At 39.6% G+C, this 19,802-nt stretch overlaps 1 protein-coding gene across 7 annotated transcripts in view; it reads right to left on the minus strand.

Moving 5' to 3' along the window:
• Positions 1–19,802, minus strand: part of prkag2a (protein kinase, AMP-activated, gamma 2 non-catalytic subunit a) — a 115,880-nt gene that overhangs the window by 88,117 nt on the left and 7,961 nt on the right. For 5 of the 7 annotated variants that reach the window (XM_064332560.1, XM_064332561.1, XM_064332559.1 and 2 more), the window contains one exon: positions 4,923–4,997. In XM_064332560.1, coding sequence (XP_064188630.1) covers positions 4,923–4,997 — 75 coding nt within the window. Of the gene's footprint in view, positions 1–4,922; positions 4,998–10,570; positions 10,716–11,447; positions 11,584–19,802 lie in introns of those variants that run through there. The other 2 variants (XM_064332563.1, XM_064332564.1) reach the window with 2 other exon arrangements.

Genomic DNA, 19,802 nt, shown 5'->3' on the forward strand with positions numbered 1-19,802 from the left:
CTGAAAGTACAGACCAGTAGTGGAGAACATCAGTGTTACTCTCAGGAATACAACAAAGGACGTAACAACAAATGAGGCCCCTTAATAATAAATAACAGTAATATTTACCTAACAAACAACAATCTGTATTGTAACAACAAGGTACAATTAGACAGATTAACTATACTAATAGCATTATTCAAAAGGAAATCCAAAGGAAAGAAAGAGAAAAACAGAAAGATATATAAAGGGGGGCCATGGTGCAGTCTTTTGAATTGAGTCTTCAGTCTGCAATGGAAGGCAGGGTTTTTGCTGGTAGGGAGCATTGTAGCTGGAGCCTGCCCACAGGACAGAGATTTCAGCCCAACTGCATTTAAAACACTTACCTTCCAAAAGGCAAGCACATGAATACATTTTTAATATGCTTCATTCCCATGCATGGAGTCTTAAAGTATAGCCAAAAAGGAACAAGATTTATTTAGTTGCTGGCTGACAAATAATACAAACAGCTAAAATGCATCCATCTCAATTTTCTGCCATAGTGCGTAACATTATTACTTTAGAGACAGGAACTTGCGGACTGTAAAGGAGCTAATACAGATTTGTCTGTATTTCCCAGACAAATCTGGCCAAAGCAGATTTGTCTGTCAAAGGTTTTTTTGTGTTTGACAGACAAGTCTGCTTTTGCCATTTCACATTTGCTCCAATGGGCTTACCCCACTGCACATTACCTATAAATGCCTCACAGAAGACAGACAGTGAGGCAGTCTATTATGTTATTCTGGAGACATCATGTAACCAGGCCATGCGTTACTTTTTAAATAAGATGTGGACATTCTCTGCCCTCTCATGCATAAACCTATATTACCCTCTCCTCCCTGTCCATGGTGTACAGACACCCCATGTAACAAAGGAACCACACTTTCTGCTGTGAAACAAAAATGAATGAAACCACTACTGCAGACCCGTCCTCATACTAAGCTCTCCTCTCTGTCTTCTACTGTGTTACTGTACATCCAGAGGTGAAGTCAAGACCAGACCCCTCACGACCCAGACCCAAACCAGACCAGACTCCTCAATACCAAGACCAGGTCCCTCAAGACCGAGGTCCAAACAAAAACCAGACTTATCAGGTCTTGAAAAAACCAGGATCAAGATCAGCCACGTTGACCAATTCTAAGCAGCAAAATAATGCAAAATGGAAAATGACAGAAGAGGAATTTTATGTAAAAAAAAAATGTGTCATTATAACACTTTTCTTCCCCATTTTTAATAAAACAAATATATTTTTGAAATTTTTATCGAAAGAAATTCTCACATTGTCCTCATATTTTACATAAAATACAAGGAACACAAACAAAAAATTGACCTGACTTGCAAAGGCAGAAATTTTGTTTAAAAATTATTTTAATTGATTTTCAGCAACTGGGAGAAAACAGCATTGGTTAAACAAAGACAAAAAGAATGTCAAACAGACAAAAACAAATACACAAACACAATCGGTGATTAGGTAAACATAGAAGAGATTGGACAGAGGATGTGGACTATAATGATAAAGAGTGAAAAAATAAAAGAAAAAAACAGAAACTTCAAAACATAGGAATAGCATGCAAGTTAATATAACATGGTCGGTTGACAAGCAGTAATGACCTAGGTACGGACCCCAGTATAATGAAGGTGACTATGGGGAATTATAGCCTAATATTGTGATAGTTTATAAAAGGTTGCCAGATCTTTTATAATGCCTAATGTAAATTGGAAATTTATATTGCCATATTATTTATGTTGAAACAAGGTTTAGGTAAATAAATCTGGTGACCACAGCTGACATCAGGCAGTACTATTTTTATACACTAATTTAGCCAGCCAGTTTACATTTTGCCTATCTTAATTATCGTATTCAAGCTCTCCAGAGTTTGAATTTAGGTGTGGGCAGAACTAGAGGCTGGTTATGAATTGTGATGTTGTCTAAGCCTCAAGTCGGCCATCTGGAATGCTGAATGAAGAAGCAGGGTAACTTGCGCAGATCAGGCAGTGACACCATGTCTTGAGAGTACTGACAAGATCAGTCAAGTTGAATGTTAGCTAATGTTAAACAAGCACTGACTAATCAGTGCAAGATTTGTTGTAGTTAAGCTATCTCACAGCTAAAAATAGGTGGTTAACAAGCCCATTAACTAGGAAATACCTTATGTAGGGTACTTGGGTTGAGTGGGTGAGGCTGAACATGGACAAGGATACTTTTTCTTATATTGTAAGCAAAGAACCACAGCAAGGCTAAACAAAACCTGCAAAGTATGCCTGCGCATTCCCTCAAAGTTCTCCTTAAATCAAGATGCTAAAGTAGCACTCAGAAAAGTACTCTGCAAGAAGCCTAGGAGCCTATGGCCAAACCTAGTTCTCCTTCTAGGGGCAGTGATTCAAACATGTATACATCTATAGATCATCCAAAGAATTTGCCCCATCCTCACCACCTATTTTACACAGCTTCTAGTCCAGGCCCTGGTATTGTAAACACTGGACTACTGCTACTCACTTCTTGCTCATCTCCCTGTTTGTGGCACTAAACCCCTGCAGTTAATCCAGAATGTAGCTGCACGACTTGCCTAAATCTTTCCAGGAATGCTCATGTCACACTTGTCATCTCACTTCACTGGCTATGCATTTAAACCATAGTGCAAGCCTACAGGGCAGTTAATGAAACAGCTCCACCATACCTCCAATCACTCCACAAACCCTACAAACCAGCCAGATCTTTCCTTTCTGCAACCTTGAGGCTATAGACTCTCCCTGCCTTGCACGGTCACTTCCCAGTCTGTCTCTTGTGGCCCCGCAGTGGTGGAACGGATTTCCCAAAGTGGTCAGGACAGCAAAATCATTGACTACACAGCTTACCTCTTCAGGCTGCACCTTGGCTCCCCTCCTATCCCCACAGCACTCCCTCTTTTATAGTAATTTATGGTATTTTTATAGTTTTAGGTGACATTTTTATGGTTTTATGTTTTTCTTCTTAGTGTTTGTTATGACTGTAGATTGTGCACACTTAGTATTTGTACTTTGGTTCTTCACAGTTCAACTGTTCAACTGCCCTAGTAATTTACTGATTTTGCATATTCATTTTATGTACCTTTTATGTTCATTTTATTGTACTCATAATATTATACATGCACACACTCACTCACATACATTCTACACATACTTAGCATACCAGCCATTAATGTATGAATGAGAAATTGAATAACTGGTCTTGAGATGTGGAACCGAAAAGAACACAAAAAGGCAAATATGGTTCTTACACAGATCTCATGCTGCTTATCAGTTAATGTTGATAAGATGTAGTATTTTGACCAAGAGGCTTGTTTTCCGTTTACATGCTGGTTTTCTGATGCTGCTCACTGAAACAGTGAGCAGGTGGCTTACATAACACCAGCGGTGAGCCAGAATGTAGACTTCCACAGCTCTTACACAAGCTTTGAGGGAATAACATCCTGCTTAAACACATGATCCCTTAGTTAACACAATCACATTTATCACATGACACAAATCGGTCAGACAGCCTGACTGCCTCTCAGATGTATGCCATCTTAAAAACCCTGTTCAGTAAAAATCACCTTTTAAAAGAATATTTCATACATAATACCCATTTATTCAGTTGAGATTGTAAATGAGTGGTTTCATTTTGCCTAAAAGCTACTGGCTCTAAGTGATTTTTAAAGTAATATTTAGCCAATATATCCTTGCACAAACAATTAGATTTATATTACATTATGGGGACTTACACAGCTTCTTTTTTACATAGTATCAATTTATGCTATACAGCTGGATTTATACTGAAGCAATGCAAAGTACCTTGCTGAAAGGTTCAATGGCAGGGTCCTACCTGGGAATCAAACCTGCATCCTTTAGGTTACAAGTTCCAGTTCCTTAATTATTCAAAAACATTAATAAATAATAATTAGTAATGATTTACATATAATTAAAATAATAATTAATAAGAAACAAGTGGAGTTAGGTATAATGTAATCATATACTCTAATCTAATATAAAATAAGTATAGTCGTGAAAGAAAAACAAGAAGAAGAATCCTAGCAAAAAACAATAGTGGTCCTATGCACCTTTGCTGCCTAATTTATATTGAGTAGTCATCAACAATGATTTTTGATAGTGTACGAAGCAGTAACGAATAATCTGTCAAGTATTTATGGCACTGGATTCTAAAGTGAAACCAGATCAAGCCCACATTGAAAAAAGTCTACTCCTTACATAAATTTAAATGGATATGGGTCTCAATCTTCAGCAAGGATACACACTGGGCATTAAATGGGGTCTTAAAGATGACTGTAGAAAGAGTTGACAATTGACAGGCGCAGATCGCAAAGTGAATATAAGCGTAGTTTGTATGTCATTGACGTTATCAATGCCATTGTCCGTGTGATGTGCTGACCTTATCCAGCGGCTCACAAGTTCATTTTAGTTAAGCCAAGGCACTTTGCTCAAGATTAAATACAGTGTGAGCAACAGATCCTGAAGCCAAGGTGCAGTCTCACTTCTCCTGTTCTTAAATTGATAATCACAGGAATATACGGTTTGGATAGAACAACATCTCAGGTTGGATCAGTTGAATCTGTCAATCAGTTTCACTCTGAACAATGTGTTTATCTATTTTGGTAGTGGGCCCACACAAAAAATGTGCGGGAAGTGTTGGGTTGCTAATTTGCTATTTCGTTGAATTATGCCTACCACTTGAACCAGTTACATTATATATTACACAAGATTGCAACATATTTACTCCTTACAATTCCATTTTTAAATACTTTTACAAACGGTATTCCAAAAGTAATTCAAATACATACATGTACAAAAACATAAATTACACATTTGCACATACACAAATATAATATCATACACACAGATGAGTGTGCAGTTGCATGGGCAAGCATTACCTTGCGAATGCCATCTTTGTCGACGCTGGCCCCCGAATCTCCCTCCAGAAAGGGCATTGCGAAAGAGCTCAGGTCCTGCAGATGAAAGGAGAGTTCTCAGGTCAGCACTAATCAACTCACCTCCTCCATTTGGAGGGATTGTCATTTTTCAAGCCCCTGTCATGGTACAGTAAAGTGATTGGATGGACTCAATTCAGGAAATTCAGGGATAATCAGCCCATGGATATTGCAATACCAAAATATGGTCATATACAGTAAAGTGGAGAGGAGATGCTATATCTGAATGTCACTGACCAGGTTGAACTGACTGGACTACCTAGCCAGCTATCTGACTAATTTAGCAGCTGTCTAGATTGCTGACTGGTGTATCTAGCTTGTTGGCTAGTTAGGTAGCTGACTAGGCCATCTGGCTTGCTAGCTAGGTAGCCCGGCACAGCAATAACACAACTCAACCAAAAGAGGTAAAGCCATTTAGGGAGGTATGCAATATTCATTCAACCCCATTTGTTAAAGCCATGAAACCATGTTTTTTTAGTTTTTTTAAGACTCATTCCAAGGTGTAACCTTAACTTCTACCGACTGGCCTTGGAAAACACTTGATGATGGTGGTCTCTATTGAGGGGAACAGCAAATTTATTTTCCGATTTAAAATGCCACCAACCCTCCCATGATTTGTTAATCTCTCAGCTATTGCTTGGGTAATCCATTTCCCTCCCCTAATATGGACAGTTCTATGCAGTTGAACGGTTTCTCAAGCAGGCTAATATAGAAAAGTATAAATAACTGTACCCCAATCAGACAAAAGCACTAATAAATATATGTAAACCACTGACTTTAGTCAGTGAGTAATTTGACTGAGGATTCTTGCAAATTAGCAGATGTGTGGGGCAGTCTGAAGCTCTTGAGTGGTGAAACTACTTTATAGCATTTCCATAAGTCAGTACCATACTGGGGCAGCATGTATGTTATGGTATGAAGAACAATTGAATGAAAGAACGCTAGCAAATGAGTTTGCTTGCAATGCAGTAAGAGATTGAATGAAAGAGGAGCTGCAATTGACAGCACAGCAGGTGGCTGAACGATTTTCCAGGAAGCACTATGCTCACCATGTCATGTAGCATCTTGCACAAAAACTGTGAAATCATCATTCATTAAAGCTTTAGAACTAGGGAATCTGGATTTTAACTCTTAAGGGCTTCATGTAGGAGTCCAATTCACCTCAATTAACAACAATTTCAGACATTTGTAAGAAACCAGATGGCAATCCAAAACCACAAGATTTTCTTGTTTCGGTCAGAATCCCCACAGTTGACACATTTCCCAACTATTGCCAAGTCCAATTTGAGATGCTCTGCCAAGCTTTCAGTTGCTGTGTGTTAGCTGGGGTTTTGGACTTCAGACTCCTTTAGAGCAAGTGAAAAACACATACAGTGGGGACTGGGCCATGTCAAACAGTTCCACCTTTTCTTCTTGATAAGCTCCTTGGTTAAGTTTGCAGTATGTTTTGGTTTGTTATCGTGCTGCATAATAAACTTCCAACCAGTGAGTTTGGTGGCATTTCTCTGAATATTGGTGGACAATATTTTTCTGTACACTTCAGCTGCCATTTTGTTGCTGCCATCACTGCTTACATCATCGATAAAAGATGCAGTTTATCCAGATGAAGCCATACAGGCCCAAGCTACAGTATCACACTGTCTCCACCATGCTTGGCAAAGGAAGTATTATGCCAAGGGACCAGAGCAGCCCTCCTCTTTCTCCACCCTTTCACCATTCCATCAATCTAGTAAAGGTTTATCTTTGTCTCATCGGTCCATAAACTTGTTTCCAAAACTAATCAGGCCTATCTTCATATTTTTTGCGAATTCTAATCATGACTTTCTGTTCTTGGTGCTGATTCCAAGCTGTTCTTGGTACATCTGGAAGTGTATCAAGAACATAATCATCAATGTCCAAAATCAATGTTTAGGCTGTGCCTTGGTGGGCTTAGAAACAAACATAGCACAAACACAATGCAAACATAGCCAGCATTGAGTTTAAACACTTTCAAACAGTATATTGTGTAACCAGAATGATTGAAAATTTCACCATAAAAAACAGAATGAATGCAAATAAACCCACTGCGACTTCAGGGGTTAAAATGATTAAGACTGGCACATTCTATTAATGGTATAGACTAAATTATGGTTAAACCAATACCCAGTAATACTGTGTAATGCGGTGTACAAAAATATTTATGGTGTTAATTCAATGCCAACTAAATCATTCATGTGCCATTTTTAGCATGTGTGTACTAATAATCATCTAGTGCCACACTGCAACTGTTTATGAACAAGACATAGTGAAACACGCAGTGCAAGGTATATTATGGGATCAAATTACTATTAATATAACACAATTATCCTATTAGTTAGCAGTTTACAAGAGCAAAAAAAATGGAGGTCCAAGATTTGATTGGAATTTTTTTAAATACAGCACATTCAGTGCAGCAGTAGATTGGCTTTATAACACATTATAAAGAGAAACCCAAGAATCTATGCCTAAATGAGGTAACCTGGCAACTAAGGTGAAGGCAACGAAAGGCAGCACTCAATAATAACTGAACAGACCTACTAAATAACAGTTTATCATTCTGCTCAGGCTATGCAGAAGAAAAATGTATGTTTTAAGTTTGTCTTTCTTCCCTTTATTCCGTCGACAGCTCAGGTGATCTGAAGTCCCCCCCCCTTCATAAAAAGAAAAAAAACTATTGCTACAGTACCAGGTATTGAACATGTGGCCAACACCTGTGTGAAGTCTGTGCCAGGCCAAGAACAGAGAACCAAGTAAAAATCTCTCAGTCTACCACGGCCACCGGTGAACCTCATCATAACTCCATCATACAGAAATAAACAAGCATACTATGAAACTCGTTGTACCTTTGCCAGAAAAAACCTTCTTTTGAAAAGTTTACAATGTCATAGGCTATGTAAATGCAGAGAATGATGAACAGTTGGTAGAACCACAAAATGTGGTAATATGTCAACGTTTTTTTTTAATGGTACAGGTTAATTCCGTGATATTTTTCAATGATTGCATGACAGCGTTAAAATCCAACTATGGTAAAATTGCCAAAGTATAAACAGAATGCACTAAACAGCCACTAGGTGACAGTGTAAAACTCAATGAACATCACCAAATTCTGTTCTAAAAAATTAAAAGGAATTAAAAAAATTACCAAATAAAAATGACATAAAAGCGCTATACTACAAGTTCAAATTTATGTGTCCACATATGTGAATATTGTAATCTTCAAATATTATACTCATCCATACTTCCCCCATTCTACCCGGTTCAGTCACACCTCTCCAAATTCTTGCATACTGGGTTTATATGCACCACTGGTGAAGGTTTCCCAAAATCCCTTCTGTTTGGGTAGAGGGGGCATTTCCTCCTTACAAAATATTAAATTGATCCTGGAAGAGGAGTCCCTCTATATTTGGCATCGATAAAGAAAATGCCAAACTCCCAGGTAATTTATGTGGGTCCAGTTCACAAAAGAACTGGTTTGTACGTGAAGACAAAGACACACTAGCTTCCGTATACTGACCTACCCATTACACCAGAAAAGGGTGAAAATGACAGCGAATGACAACCAGAGCCCACACACAACTTGAGTACCGACAGAGGCAGCTTCCTTGCATGAACAATTGTCAAAGTTATTCCAGAACGTGTGGTATTCTGTAACCAGCTGATTTAAACATGAGAAAATCACAAGTAATACTATAGACCTAAATCTTATTGTCAAAACCAACATTTTGACATTCTGAACTGATATATATATATATTGTGGCAGGCTCACGGGTGTGGGGTTTCCACGTCACCAATTCAATAACTAAACAGGCACACGAAACACAACTAGAGTGCAATTGGGGAATTTATTAGGGAAATTTACACACAGAGGGAAAGGGGGAAATTCAGCAACCAATTCACAGTCCACAATCCGTTCTCGTTGTCCTTTCTCCGTATTCCAGGGGTAATCCAAAAAACCAGGTCCTCAGCCAAAACAGTTCGGTACACAGCGGGGTTAGTCAAACAGTCCAGATCACAACTCAGTCTCCACAACACGCGTTTCCCTCTCGGTACTTTGCACCGTTTGTGCAACCCGCTTCCCCTTTTATCCCCATCCACTTATTGGCTTAATGAAGCCCAGGCTTGCCTCGTTGGGGCAGGAAGTCCATATAAAGGCTCGGGGGTGGAGCCAGCGAGCTGCAAGATATCTGCCCTCAATCACCACTCCCCTCACCTCTCCCTGCCGTCTGCCACAATATATATATATATATAGATAATCATATACAACAATGACATTACATCAAATAAAATTTTCTAGGGGCATTTTGTCCTGTTCAACTTGTAGTCAATATCCAGTTTAACTAGTTTTGAAGTCTTCACACAACAGGGGTGTCAGACTAAATTCCCAGGGGGTCACAGTGTTGGAGGTTTTTGTGATTTCCTTTCAATCAGCTGCCAATTAAGGCCTTAAAAATAAGGTGAATGGATTCTTTAACCAATCAACGACTTCAATGTGCCACTAGTGCCAAGAACATCCCAAAAATCAGCACACACTGTGGGCCTCTAGGACAATTTGACAACAGTGTCATACACTATAAATGTACAGTATATCAAAATAACATGGGTATATACATGTTCTAGCATGCAAAGCTTGCAAATACAGTGTAGTAATAAATACCAATGTAATATTTATATACAGTAATAGTGTTGTTAATAATATTACTATACTACATGCAGATATAACCTTATAATTCAAAGATCTACATTTGTAAATACTTACAACTCACACATACTGTATGTACATAATTTATGCCTTAATATTCCAGGAAGCACACCACATCATGCTCACGCAGCTCAAACACTGAATAGCTCCCAACCACGAGAGTGTCAAATCAAACGAGGGCCAGAACGTGGAATAACCATACCTGAGCAACTGAGGAGAAGGCCGGGGGGTCAGAGAGCAGCTACATCTGATTCCCCAGCCCCTCCTCCAGCCACCCACCACCCCAGTGCCCGGCAGCACCATGAATCACAGTCGCCATCATCACCGTTGTATCATGGTTACAGAAAGGGGGCCACCGATTGGCCTTCTCGGCTGACCTCCATCTCATCAGCGGAGTACAGTATCGCTGCATGTCATTCTCACTGAAAATATGGGCTATCTGACCTTGCATTATCTGTTTTCACCAGACTGCCCCACATCTGACTTGTCCTTGAGCACAGGGACAGCGCTGTTAAATGCGCACTCTCTCTGATTGTATTCCACAGCTGGAAATGACTCTAAACTGCTTTTAAATTTTACACGGTTTGTAAAAGACTCCACTACTCTTTAGGTCTGACAAGACATGCCTTCATAAATTGTAGGGTGAATAGAAATAAATCAAAAGTGATTCCTTTTAGCTAAATTAGATGGGACTTGAAACGGGATAGAAACCCATTACCATGTGGCACTCAGAATGACCAACCTGGCCAGCTGGAGCCTCAAACAAACACGGCAACGAAGACAGCAGAATTACATAACCTCAAGGTCCTTTCAATACAACACCTCCACCAGAACGGACCTGTAGCCCTCGGCCCCACCCTTACCCGCTCTTTACCTGCTCTCCAAAGAGCGTCCTACATGACGGGAGCTCACGACCAGGCACTTCCTTATCCAACCGCGAAGTGTTAGCAACACCACAACCGCAAAGGTTTTCCTGATGCAGAGAAACTCCCAGCTTCTGAGGTAAACGACTCCTGCGTCACCTGCCAGATACTGGCGAAGGCAGGAGGGCCGGGCGGGTCAAACGACCTCATCGGTCAGGGGGCGGCGTTCGTGAATGGGGCTGCTCCATACGGCACAGAGGGCAGGGGGAAGACTGGGGTATGAGCACGGTGTGGTAATGAGATCGCCATGCAGAAACTGCTGCCTCCAGCAATTGCAAATCCTATTTGAGTCAAGGGGGGGGGGGTTAGTGGGGGGTCAGGTGGCTCGATGGGCCGTAGGGATGGAGGTCGTTAGGGCAACGCTGTTCAAGCCCACATAAGTAAAGGCAGCTGCCCAGGTGACCAAACCTACTGAGCTCTTGAAAGGCTGGGGGGGATTAGCTAGAGGGGTTAAGCAGGTTCAATGTGGTGTTGTAACACTTAGCAAACCATAAACAGGTCTCCCATATCTCCTTACCTATAGAAACTGAGCTGTAGAAACCACCTACACAGAAACACAGACACATACACACACACACAATGAAATGCAGACACACACGCACACACACACACAACCATGCCATACAGTGGGAAGGGATCTTCCCTCTAGCTGAATAAATCACTCAGGTAATTCTTCCGCACCTCTAACAGCTTCCATTACTCCGTGCTCTGTCTGGCAGCTACTCAGTTCCTCTCTAGAGGAAGTCTGTCTTCACAATGATCACTGCTACAGTAGCACAGCAATTAGAGGAGGAAGACCAGGAGAAAACAAAGCGAAAGCAGACTTACTGCAGTGTTCTGCACCAGCAGCCACAGGTCCCGTCTGCAGCCCTGAGGAGCTACACTGAGAGCATGCCCATCCGACTGGATGAAGACATGGCACAGGCTGCCTTAGCAGTGCCTGCACTGCTGCAACAGATGGGCATGCGGGAGGAGAGGGGGGGCTGTCTGAACAGGGTGTGCGTCTGTGTCAGTGTGTCTGTGTGTGTGTGTGTGTGTGTCTGTATGCCAGTGAGTGTGTGAGAGTGTGTGTGTGTGTGTATCTCACGCCTCCACATATCTCCTCAAATTACAACTGTGCTAACCGTCCAATTCCGAGCACTTTTCCCATTACAGAAACAAAATATGACAAATGCGCTGTAGTCTGCACAAAGCAGTGGCTCAAATGGTTGCCATGGTGTTTGGGGGATGACCTGATGCTATCTGGTATCAGGTTAGAGTACAGGAAATGATGACTTGCCATTTTACTGATCTCGCTTTACATGTGACTTCAAGTAAGGCCCGGAGCCTTAATATACAGTATGTAATTATTGTGTCATTATCGTTGAAACAGACAGTAACAAATCAAAAAACATCATATTAAAATATAAAATCATAAAATAAATGTCAACATAAATTACAATATTAATTTAAAAAGCAGTCATGCTTATGTAATTACAGCCACATGTTGTTTACTTGCTTTGTAAAATTCCAATTATGAGCTGTATCCATCAAAAGTAGCATTTTATAACACACTGATGTGAAATAGGTTGAGATTAATTTGAAATTGGCTAAGAACGTATTATTTAGTTACTGTATATTCTTCATTTCAAACAGTATGCTGTAATATATTGATGAGTAGTGATTTTCTCCCAAGTGAAGTGCCAAAGTGCCAAATGCACAGTGGCAGAAATTATTTCTCACCACAAATAAAATCTGAAAGCTGAATGTTCATTAAACATTTTGAGTCCAAATGGACTTAAAACCTGAGAAATCTGCACAACCACCACTCTCAGTAGGACATAAACTTCTACACAAAATGAATTCGAAAAAACTGAAGAAATATTTGCAGAGACCCTGAATCATAGAAGACTCTAAAGGCAGGACATTAAGACACTGTACTTCACAAAATGTCCTAGCTACTGGGATAACAGCTGACTGCACTAAGCAAGCAGCACTCTTCTGAATGGAGCCACAAAGCTTATGAGCCATGGCCAGTTAAATGTAATGATCTCAGTGCCACACTGTGCCACATTCCCTGGAATTGGGCTGGTAAAAATCAGCCACAGATGTGGAGCACAGTGGTCGTACCCCTGAGCAAGGTACTTAATCGGTACTTAAAAGGGGTTGGGCTCAAGATCTTTGGAATACCAAACATTAAGGGAAAGAAAAGGCTGTTTCGAGGAGCGTTGATTACTGTGCGAAGGGACTGTGCTGCAGCGTCATGATTTTCCGAGCTGTAAGCCTAGCTCAACATAGCTCCCAGGGTTACAGATCAAGGGTCAGAAGTCAGAACAGGAGTCAGGGGACGCGCCTCCCCTCATCACGGATCCCCAAGGAGTCTTGGTTCTGAAAATAGCTAATGGAGCAGTCGCATCAGGACATTCCTTCATCAGGGCAAAATAAAGCCCTACAGTGTGGTTTTACAGCGAGAATACGTTTATACATGAATATATACCGCATCTTTAAATAAGAATCAATGACATGGGCCTTCTAAAGTGCCTCACTTGCACAACCCTGGGCAACTCCAACCTGTATTGTTTTATGAAGGGGGTTTCTGTAGATGACTCAACATTTTAATGCTATGACAGCACTTTTTGTTTCTTATCATATTGGACATAATTTATTCATCATCACCTATTCTACATATTTTAAGACTGGAAAAATGTGGAGAATATGTTTTGAAGTTTGGGTGGAAATCTACAATCTGTTCCAATTTTTTTTTTTAATTCTTAAAAAAAAATAATAATAATTCTCCATGCCCCCATGTGAACGGAATCTCAATTTCCAGCCTTGGTACCCTCCGAGCTGTGATCCCTTCTCTATCTGCTACCCGCTCTGTTTTCTACCGGTCTAAATAAAGCAAAAAATACAGATGAAGGACGGACTGTCTGCTCTCACATTAAATAAAGTGTAAAGGGATGAGGAATTAAAGCCAACCTCCAGAAATGTTTATAGGGAACATTCCATCTTGTGTTATAAACTTAAAGCAAAACTTTAACTTCATAACGGGAGAAAAAAAAAACGTGAACTAAAAAAAAACAAAACAAAAAGATTTATGGGAAGTTTATGAAAGTTGACACTTGCTGTCAAAGCCGTTATTACACCCAGGGGTAACACAATGACGCCCTCCACGGTTTCATTTCTTTGTAAGCTCTTCTGATGTCAGAGCCTATCTGACAGCATGTAAGAGACATGAGATGCAGTGTAACCATTCCTGTGACATCACCAAGAGCTGTCAAAGAATATGGCTGTGAGCTGGTTCTATTTCAGGGAATTTTAAACTAATTTTATTTTATAGCTAAAAAGCAATGCCTTAGATGACCTAAAATCATTTCTCTTGACCACCCAAACTCCCTAAAATGTTGCAGTTCCACTTTTAAGCCACTTGTTTATAAAAGGCAAATGCAAGCCAGCAAAAGAAAATCAACTGAAAACCGATCCTTTGGTCAAACTCTACAGTTCATGCTAGCAAAAGCTCACATGCATCAATTGTAAAGCGCTTTGGATAAAAGCGCTATATAAATGCAGTCCATTTACCATTTACCACATGCATGCACAGTGGGTCTAGGGTGCCAGTGTAGCATCATGTTTTGGGAATTAGGCTTGCAACCTATTTGACTGTATTAATGGAAATGCATGTAAAAGAATTTTAAGCTTTTTAAGTCACTCTGGACAAGATGTTTAAACGTAATGTTCCCAAAGCATTCCCAGAGCACTGCAGAAGAGGAAAAAAACCCATGCCAATTCAATGTTTATAATCTCAATTCCGAAGCAAGACATTTCCTATAAGACCAGAAACATTTTATAATATGGAAACAAATGGGAGAACCTAGTGAATTGAACAGCCTTCTGGCTAAACCCTACTGTATGTCAAAAAATAAAACTGAATAAATATGATCAAAATAAAGACTTCCACAGGAAGGTTCTGATGGTAGCTGTGAATGGTGCAGACTGGTTCAGAATAAACTCTTTTTCACCGAGTATCCAGCCAAGTTCCTGCTAGATGGTTATGCAAGAATGCTGTGTTTTATATGAAGTGATTAGGTTCTTTTTTATCCCCTGCTTACACAACCAATCCTTCCCAAAATGTGAAGGACAAGTTCAGGTTTACTTCAGATTTCCGAAGATTGTCCAGACTTTTAGATTTGCCCATTATGTTGCTCAACACCAAAGCAAAGAATTGTGAAGACTAATAGAGGTTGCCAAGTCTCAGTGATGGAACACACAAACATGTACATATTTATGATGAATATGATATCAAAAGCCCTGAAATATTGAAAGGTACAGATTATTATTATTATTATAATTTCTTCTTCTGAGCAGCTGATGATGTGGACACTAAAATACCTGGGAAGCAATAGGTGTACTGTATCTTGTTAATTGATCAATTCCCTGCAACAGGAAATGATGTCATCAGGAATTTGTCTTATAAACACTTGTTCCGTCTATGATTGACACCTGGTGAAATAAATGGGAGCATTGAAAGCGGCGTACGGCGTACTTTTTAGCCTGTAGTAATAATTCGACAGCGTCTACAACTGGAAATTTCCATTCCAAACAAGTATTACAATACATTTAAAAAAGATGACCGTAACAGGGCCACATTCATTGCACATTTCGTACATTCATTGCACATACATTGTTGCCACGAAAATCATGTACCTCCCTGATGACTAGATGCGGTCCGTCTCTGATTAAAACCATTTCCTGACACCCACCCCGTGCCCTCTTTAACGCCTCGCTCTAAAGGTCCTGTATGATTTCTTCTGCTCCGTTTATGTTTATGACATCTCTCTGTTCACTTCCTCCCAGCAGAAATGATTCACCCCATAAGAGTGAGCAACAGGAGCCTTCTTTGAGTTGCTCACTTACTGGTTGGGGAATTTAGATTGGGAACCATAGAAAGGACGACTGCTTTCAGTTAACAATCACATACTCTATATAGACTGCAAGCCTGCGAGCGACTTCTTTCAAAGCTTGTATGTTTATGCTTAAATTGGCTATTCAGACAGGTCCCTTGTTCCCCTACCTACGTCCTACTGGGGGGGGGCACCTCTGGTGCCAAACAAGCAAGTCCTGAAAAGATCTTACTGCAAAAGCTTACATTTTTTATGCTATTACATGGTTCAAAGAAGGGGGATTATGGGAGGACGAGAATTCATTAATTACAAAATGGGCAGACCATTGTGTTTAACCTATGACTCACTGATCTGAAGCGATAACAATGTCTTTTCACGGAGCAAAGCCATTTATTGAAATGGTCCATTACTGACCAACAGAAACACATCCCGGCATTGTACAAATACAGTGAGCTCAATAATGTTTCGGACAAAGACGATTTATATATATAAGAATATTTATTATATAAGAATGTTTATTTCTCGATTTGGCTCTGCACAGTCCACACCACAATTTTTTGTAAACAAACAATTCACATGTGGTTAAAGCATAGATTCTCAGTTTTTATTACAGGCATGCTTATGCATTTCACCATGTATAAATTACAGCTCTTTAATTTATGGTCCTCCATTTCAGGGCATCGTAATGTTAGGGACAAAGAGCTTCACAGGTGTTTCTAATTAGTGAGCTGTGTTCAGCTGCTTTCTTAGTGCAGGTATAAGAGAGCTCTCAGTATCTGATCTTGATTCTAGGCTTTTGATTGCCTTGAGTCTGTTATTGGTGTTTGTCTGCATAAGCACCCGAGTTATACCAATGAAAGTCAAGGAAGCCAATATGAGGCTTTAAAAAAACAAACAGAGACATTGGTCAAAGTCAGCTGTCTGGAACATCATTAAGAAGAAAACGTGCACTGGTGACCTCAGTAATCGCAAAGAGCCTGACAGGCTAAGGAAGCTGATGAACAAAGTATTCTCATTACGAAGAAGAACCCCCAGACACCTGTCTGGCAGATCAGAAACTCTTTAGGACAAAAATGTGGATGAGTCAGTGACTACTGTCCACAGACGACTTAAACAGAACTACAGACGCTACACTGCAAGCTGCAAACCACTAGTTAGCCGAAAAACAGGACGGCCAGGTTATAGTTTGCAAAGAAAAAAATAGTGTGCAGAGTTCTTAAAAAAGGTCTCACTGGACGGCGCTTCATCCTACAGCAAGACAATGGTTACAAACATACTTGCAACAGCAACAAAGGTGATTTTCAAAGCCAAAAACTGGAAGATTATTGACTGGCGAAGTAATTCACCAAATCTGAATCCAATCGAACATACGTTTCATATGCTGAAGAGAAAACTTAAGGTAACTTGCTACAGAACAAGCAGGAGCTGAAGATGGGTCCATCACAGGCCCAGCACAACATCAGAAAAGACAAGCACTCAAGCGACACAGTGCTAAACATAACTACTTTATTTACATAGCATTAACATGCCCCAAACATTATGGTGCCTGGAAGTGAATAAAAAAAGTGCTGTCATTTCTATGGTGAAAACAAAGAGTAGAAAAATACTCAAAATAAAATCACTTTATTTGTTTAATGTGCACTTTAACAAGATGTGAATTGCTTGATTACAAATTTTAAATTGTACAGTACAGAACCAAATAAAAATATACATATGTCCAAAACATTATGGAGCTCACTGTATATCAACAAATGCACAGTAAAAAACAAAATAAGTCAATTTCAAAGTATTTTACTTTACGACTTATTTACATTACTTTTTTGATAAATAAGATTAATATTTCCAATAAGGTGAAACAATTTGGCTTATTTCAAGATTTGCCAATGAGGGAAAATTTCACTTGTCAAACATACAGTAACTTAATACAAGATAATATTTTCTCCTTGAGAGAAAAGAAATAAGATTACAAGACAAAACACTTAAGAAAGGCTTTTTTTGCAGCGTGAAGCCTCACTTGTCTGTTCTTACAAGCTAATTTGCAAACAATGATTTTGTGAACTGCAATCTTTGATTAGCATTAGCAATTCATGCATTTTCTTCACAAGATAATATCTACAAGTGGCTCAGTTCTGTCTTGTTTTTTTTTTTTTTTTTTTTTTAAGTACGTGAATAAAAAGAGGCTCATCCACAGTGGTGTTCAATCCCTCTTTTCTTCTCACCGAGGTGTGCCATTAAGACAAATACTGGTGTGTTATGATATGTCATTCCATTAAGCCACTGTTCACAGCTTCAACAGATAAAATAACTAGGACATTAGACTCCACCTCCATATGCTTACAAGAGATTGCTTTACGTGCAAAGTATGTTTTTTTCAGTCAAAACAATTGTGATATTTAGAACAGGATTGTAGGTAACCACATAACTTCATTGCATAATCTTGTTCTTTAGCTTATGGAAAAACACAACGTAGGGAGACTGTACACAGCTCAAAATTGATATGGTATACATTACATTCATGTTTACAGGCATAATTTTAAAGATAACACAATTGGAAAGCTGTTAATGCAGACACACAAGTACGAAGGATAAACTGATTCACAACCCTAAACACTCCCTGGTCTTTAGCTTAAACATTCTTTCATGAAATAGGTTTGATTAACTGAATGGTTGGCTGAACACTGAAAGTTGATATGTGGCCATTCTGGTCAGAGCAGTCATCATCATACTGTTTTGAATTCTATGGTCATTCTAAAAAATAAATAGACAATAGCAGCCTTAAATAGTGACTGTTTACAGGCAGATGATGTCTATTTCTCAGCATCAATTAACAGCTCAATTAAAGCTAACCAATTAAAAACTCAGCTCGATTGACATTCTGCATTTACAATGGCTCCCCTGACCAGTTGAGAAACAGTGTAAAATCATGCCTAGAATATCATAACAAAGACTATTTCAAAGTAACACAAATATGAAAACAGGATATCTTTAAATGATTCTTGTCAAAAAGTCCTCTGCATACCTATAATGCTGAGCATTATAAGAGGTAATTAATTTCAATTTATATAACAAACCATTAAAAAGATTCACCAGGCCATTGATGATGGCAGGTCTGAAGTTTGAGTTCAGGTAAAACACCAAAGGTCACACTTGATTCTCCCTTGCTGAATTTACAATACAAAGCTAAAATGAAATTTAACCTTTAAATGCCCTCTCACAAAGTTTAAAATGGGTCCGGACCCAGACTCAGCAGATGGATCCCTAAATGGCTACAGAATCTGAAATCAGACTGGGCTGGGGGGTCATGAGGCCTGGACTGCTGTTCACACCGTTGAGTTGAACATGACAAAGTTCATGAAAAAGATCAACATTCAAATGGTGCACTGGCTCCTTACACATTCAAAATACAACGTGGAAATCTGAAAAAATCAAATCTCATTGTAAATAATTACCATCCTGTGGTCATTGTTATCAAATTAGAATGAATGAGTTTATGACTAAATCTAAATCTAGTAAACACTGTGCAATAAAACCTGATTAGTTTCCTCCTCTCTGTTAAAGCACAACATTGTCTACTTGTTGCAGGATTTAGCCAAATCCAGAAAAGAGCAATAATACAACCTCTTAAAGAGGAACCTGTCACTCAAACATGTCTAGGTTTATGTGGGAGTTTCCACACTTAAATGACTGAAGTGACTGGTTCAGAACTCTCAACTAAATCTGTGCCAGGCAAAACAACAGAAGTAATCAGAGAGCTGTGGTGAGCGGCTCACATAGTTAAGGCACTGTTCTAGTGCAAGGATGTGACCTTTGTAAGTGGACTGTACCAGTGCTGACTGTGACTATCCCTACAGAGTGACACACAATAGAATTGCCCAGGGATGGGAGCATTTCAGCTGACAGGCAGTATGACACTGCCTTATAGTGCACTAGCGCCCCCCTGCAGGTCTGCTTGTTTAACTGTATATCAGGTGTCTTCCTCCAACTCATGTCTGTGTGAACCCAACTTGCCAACTCTGAGGAGGGTACATGCTGGTTTGTGCCCTCAAGGATCGATGGTGGAGGTCACAGTGATGAGCACTGATATACACAAATATGACTGGGAAAACTGAGAATAAAACGTGGGAAATAAATAAGTAATCAAGATGTTAATAGACCTTTAATCTTAATTATGTAAACAGACACCACAACAGGGGTCCAGTTAATGGCCTTCCTTATGAAACATTAGCAATGCATTCTGTGTTATAGGTAGGCTAAAGGATACAAGACAAACAGACCAATCAATCAGACAACCCTAGCCTAAACC

This window comes from Anguilla rostrata, chromosome 4 (genome assembly GCF_018555375.3).
Source record: "Anguilla rostrata isolate EN2019 chromosome 4, ASM1855537v3, whole genome shotgun sequence".
NCBI classification, from domain to species: Eukaryota; Metazoa; Chordata; class Actinopteri; order Anguilliformes; family Anguillidae; genus Anguilla; species Anguilla rostrata.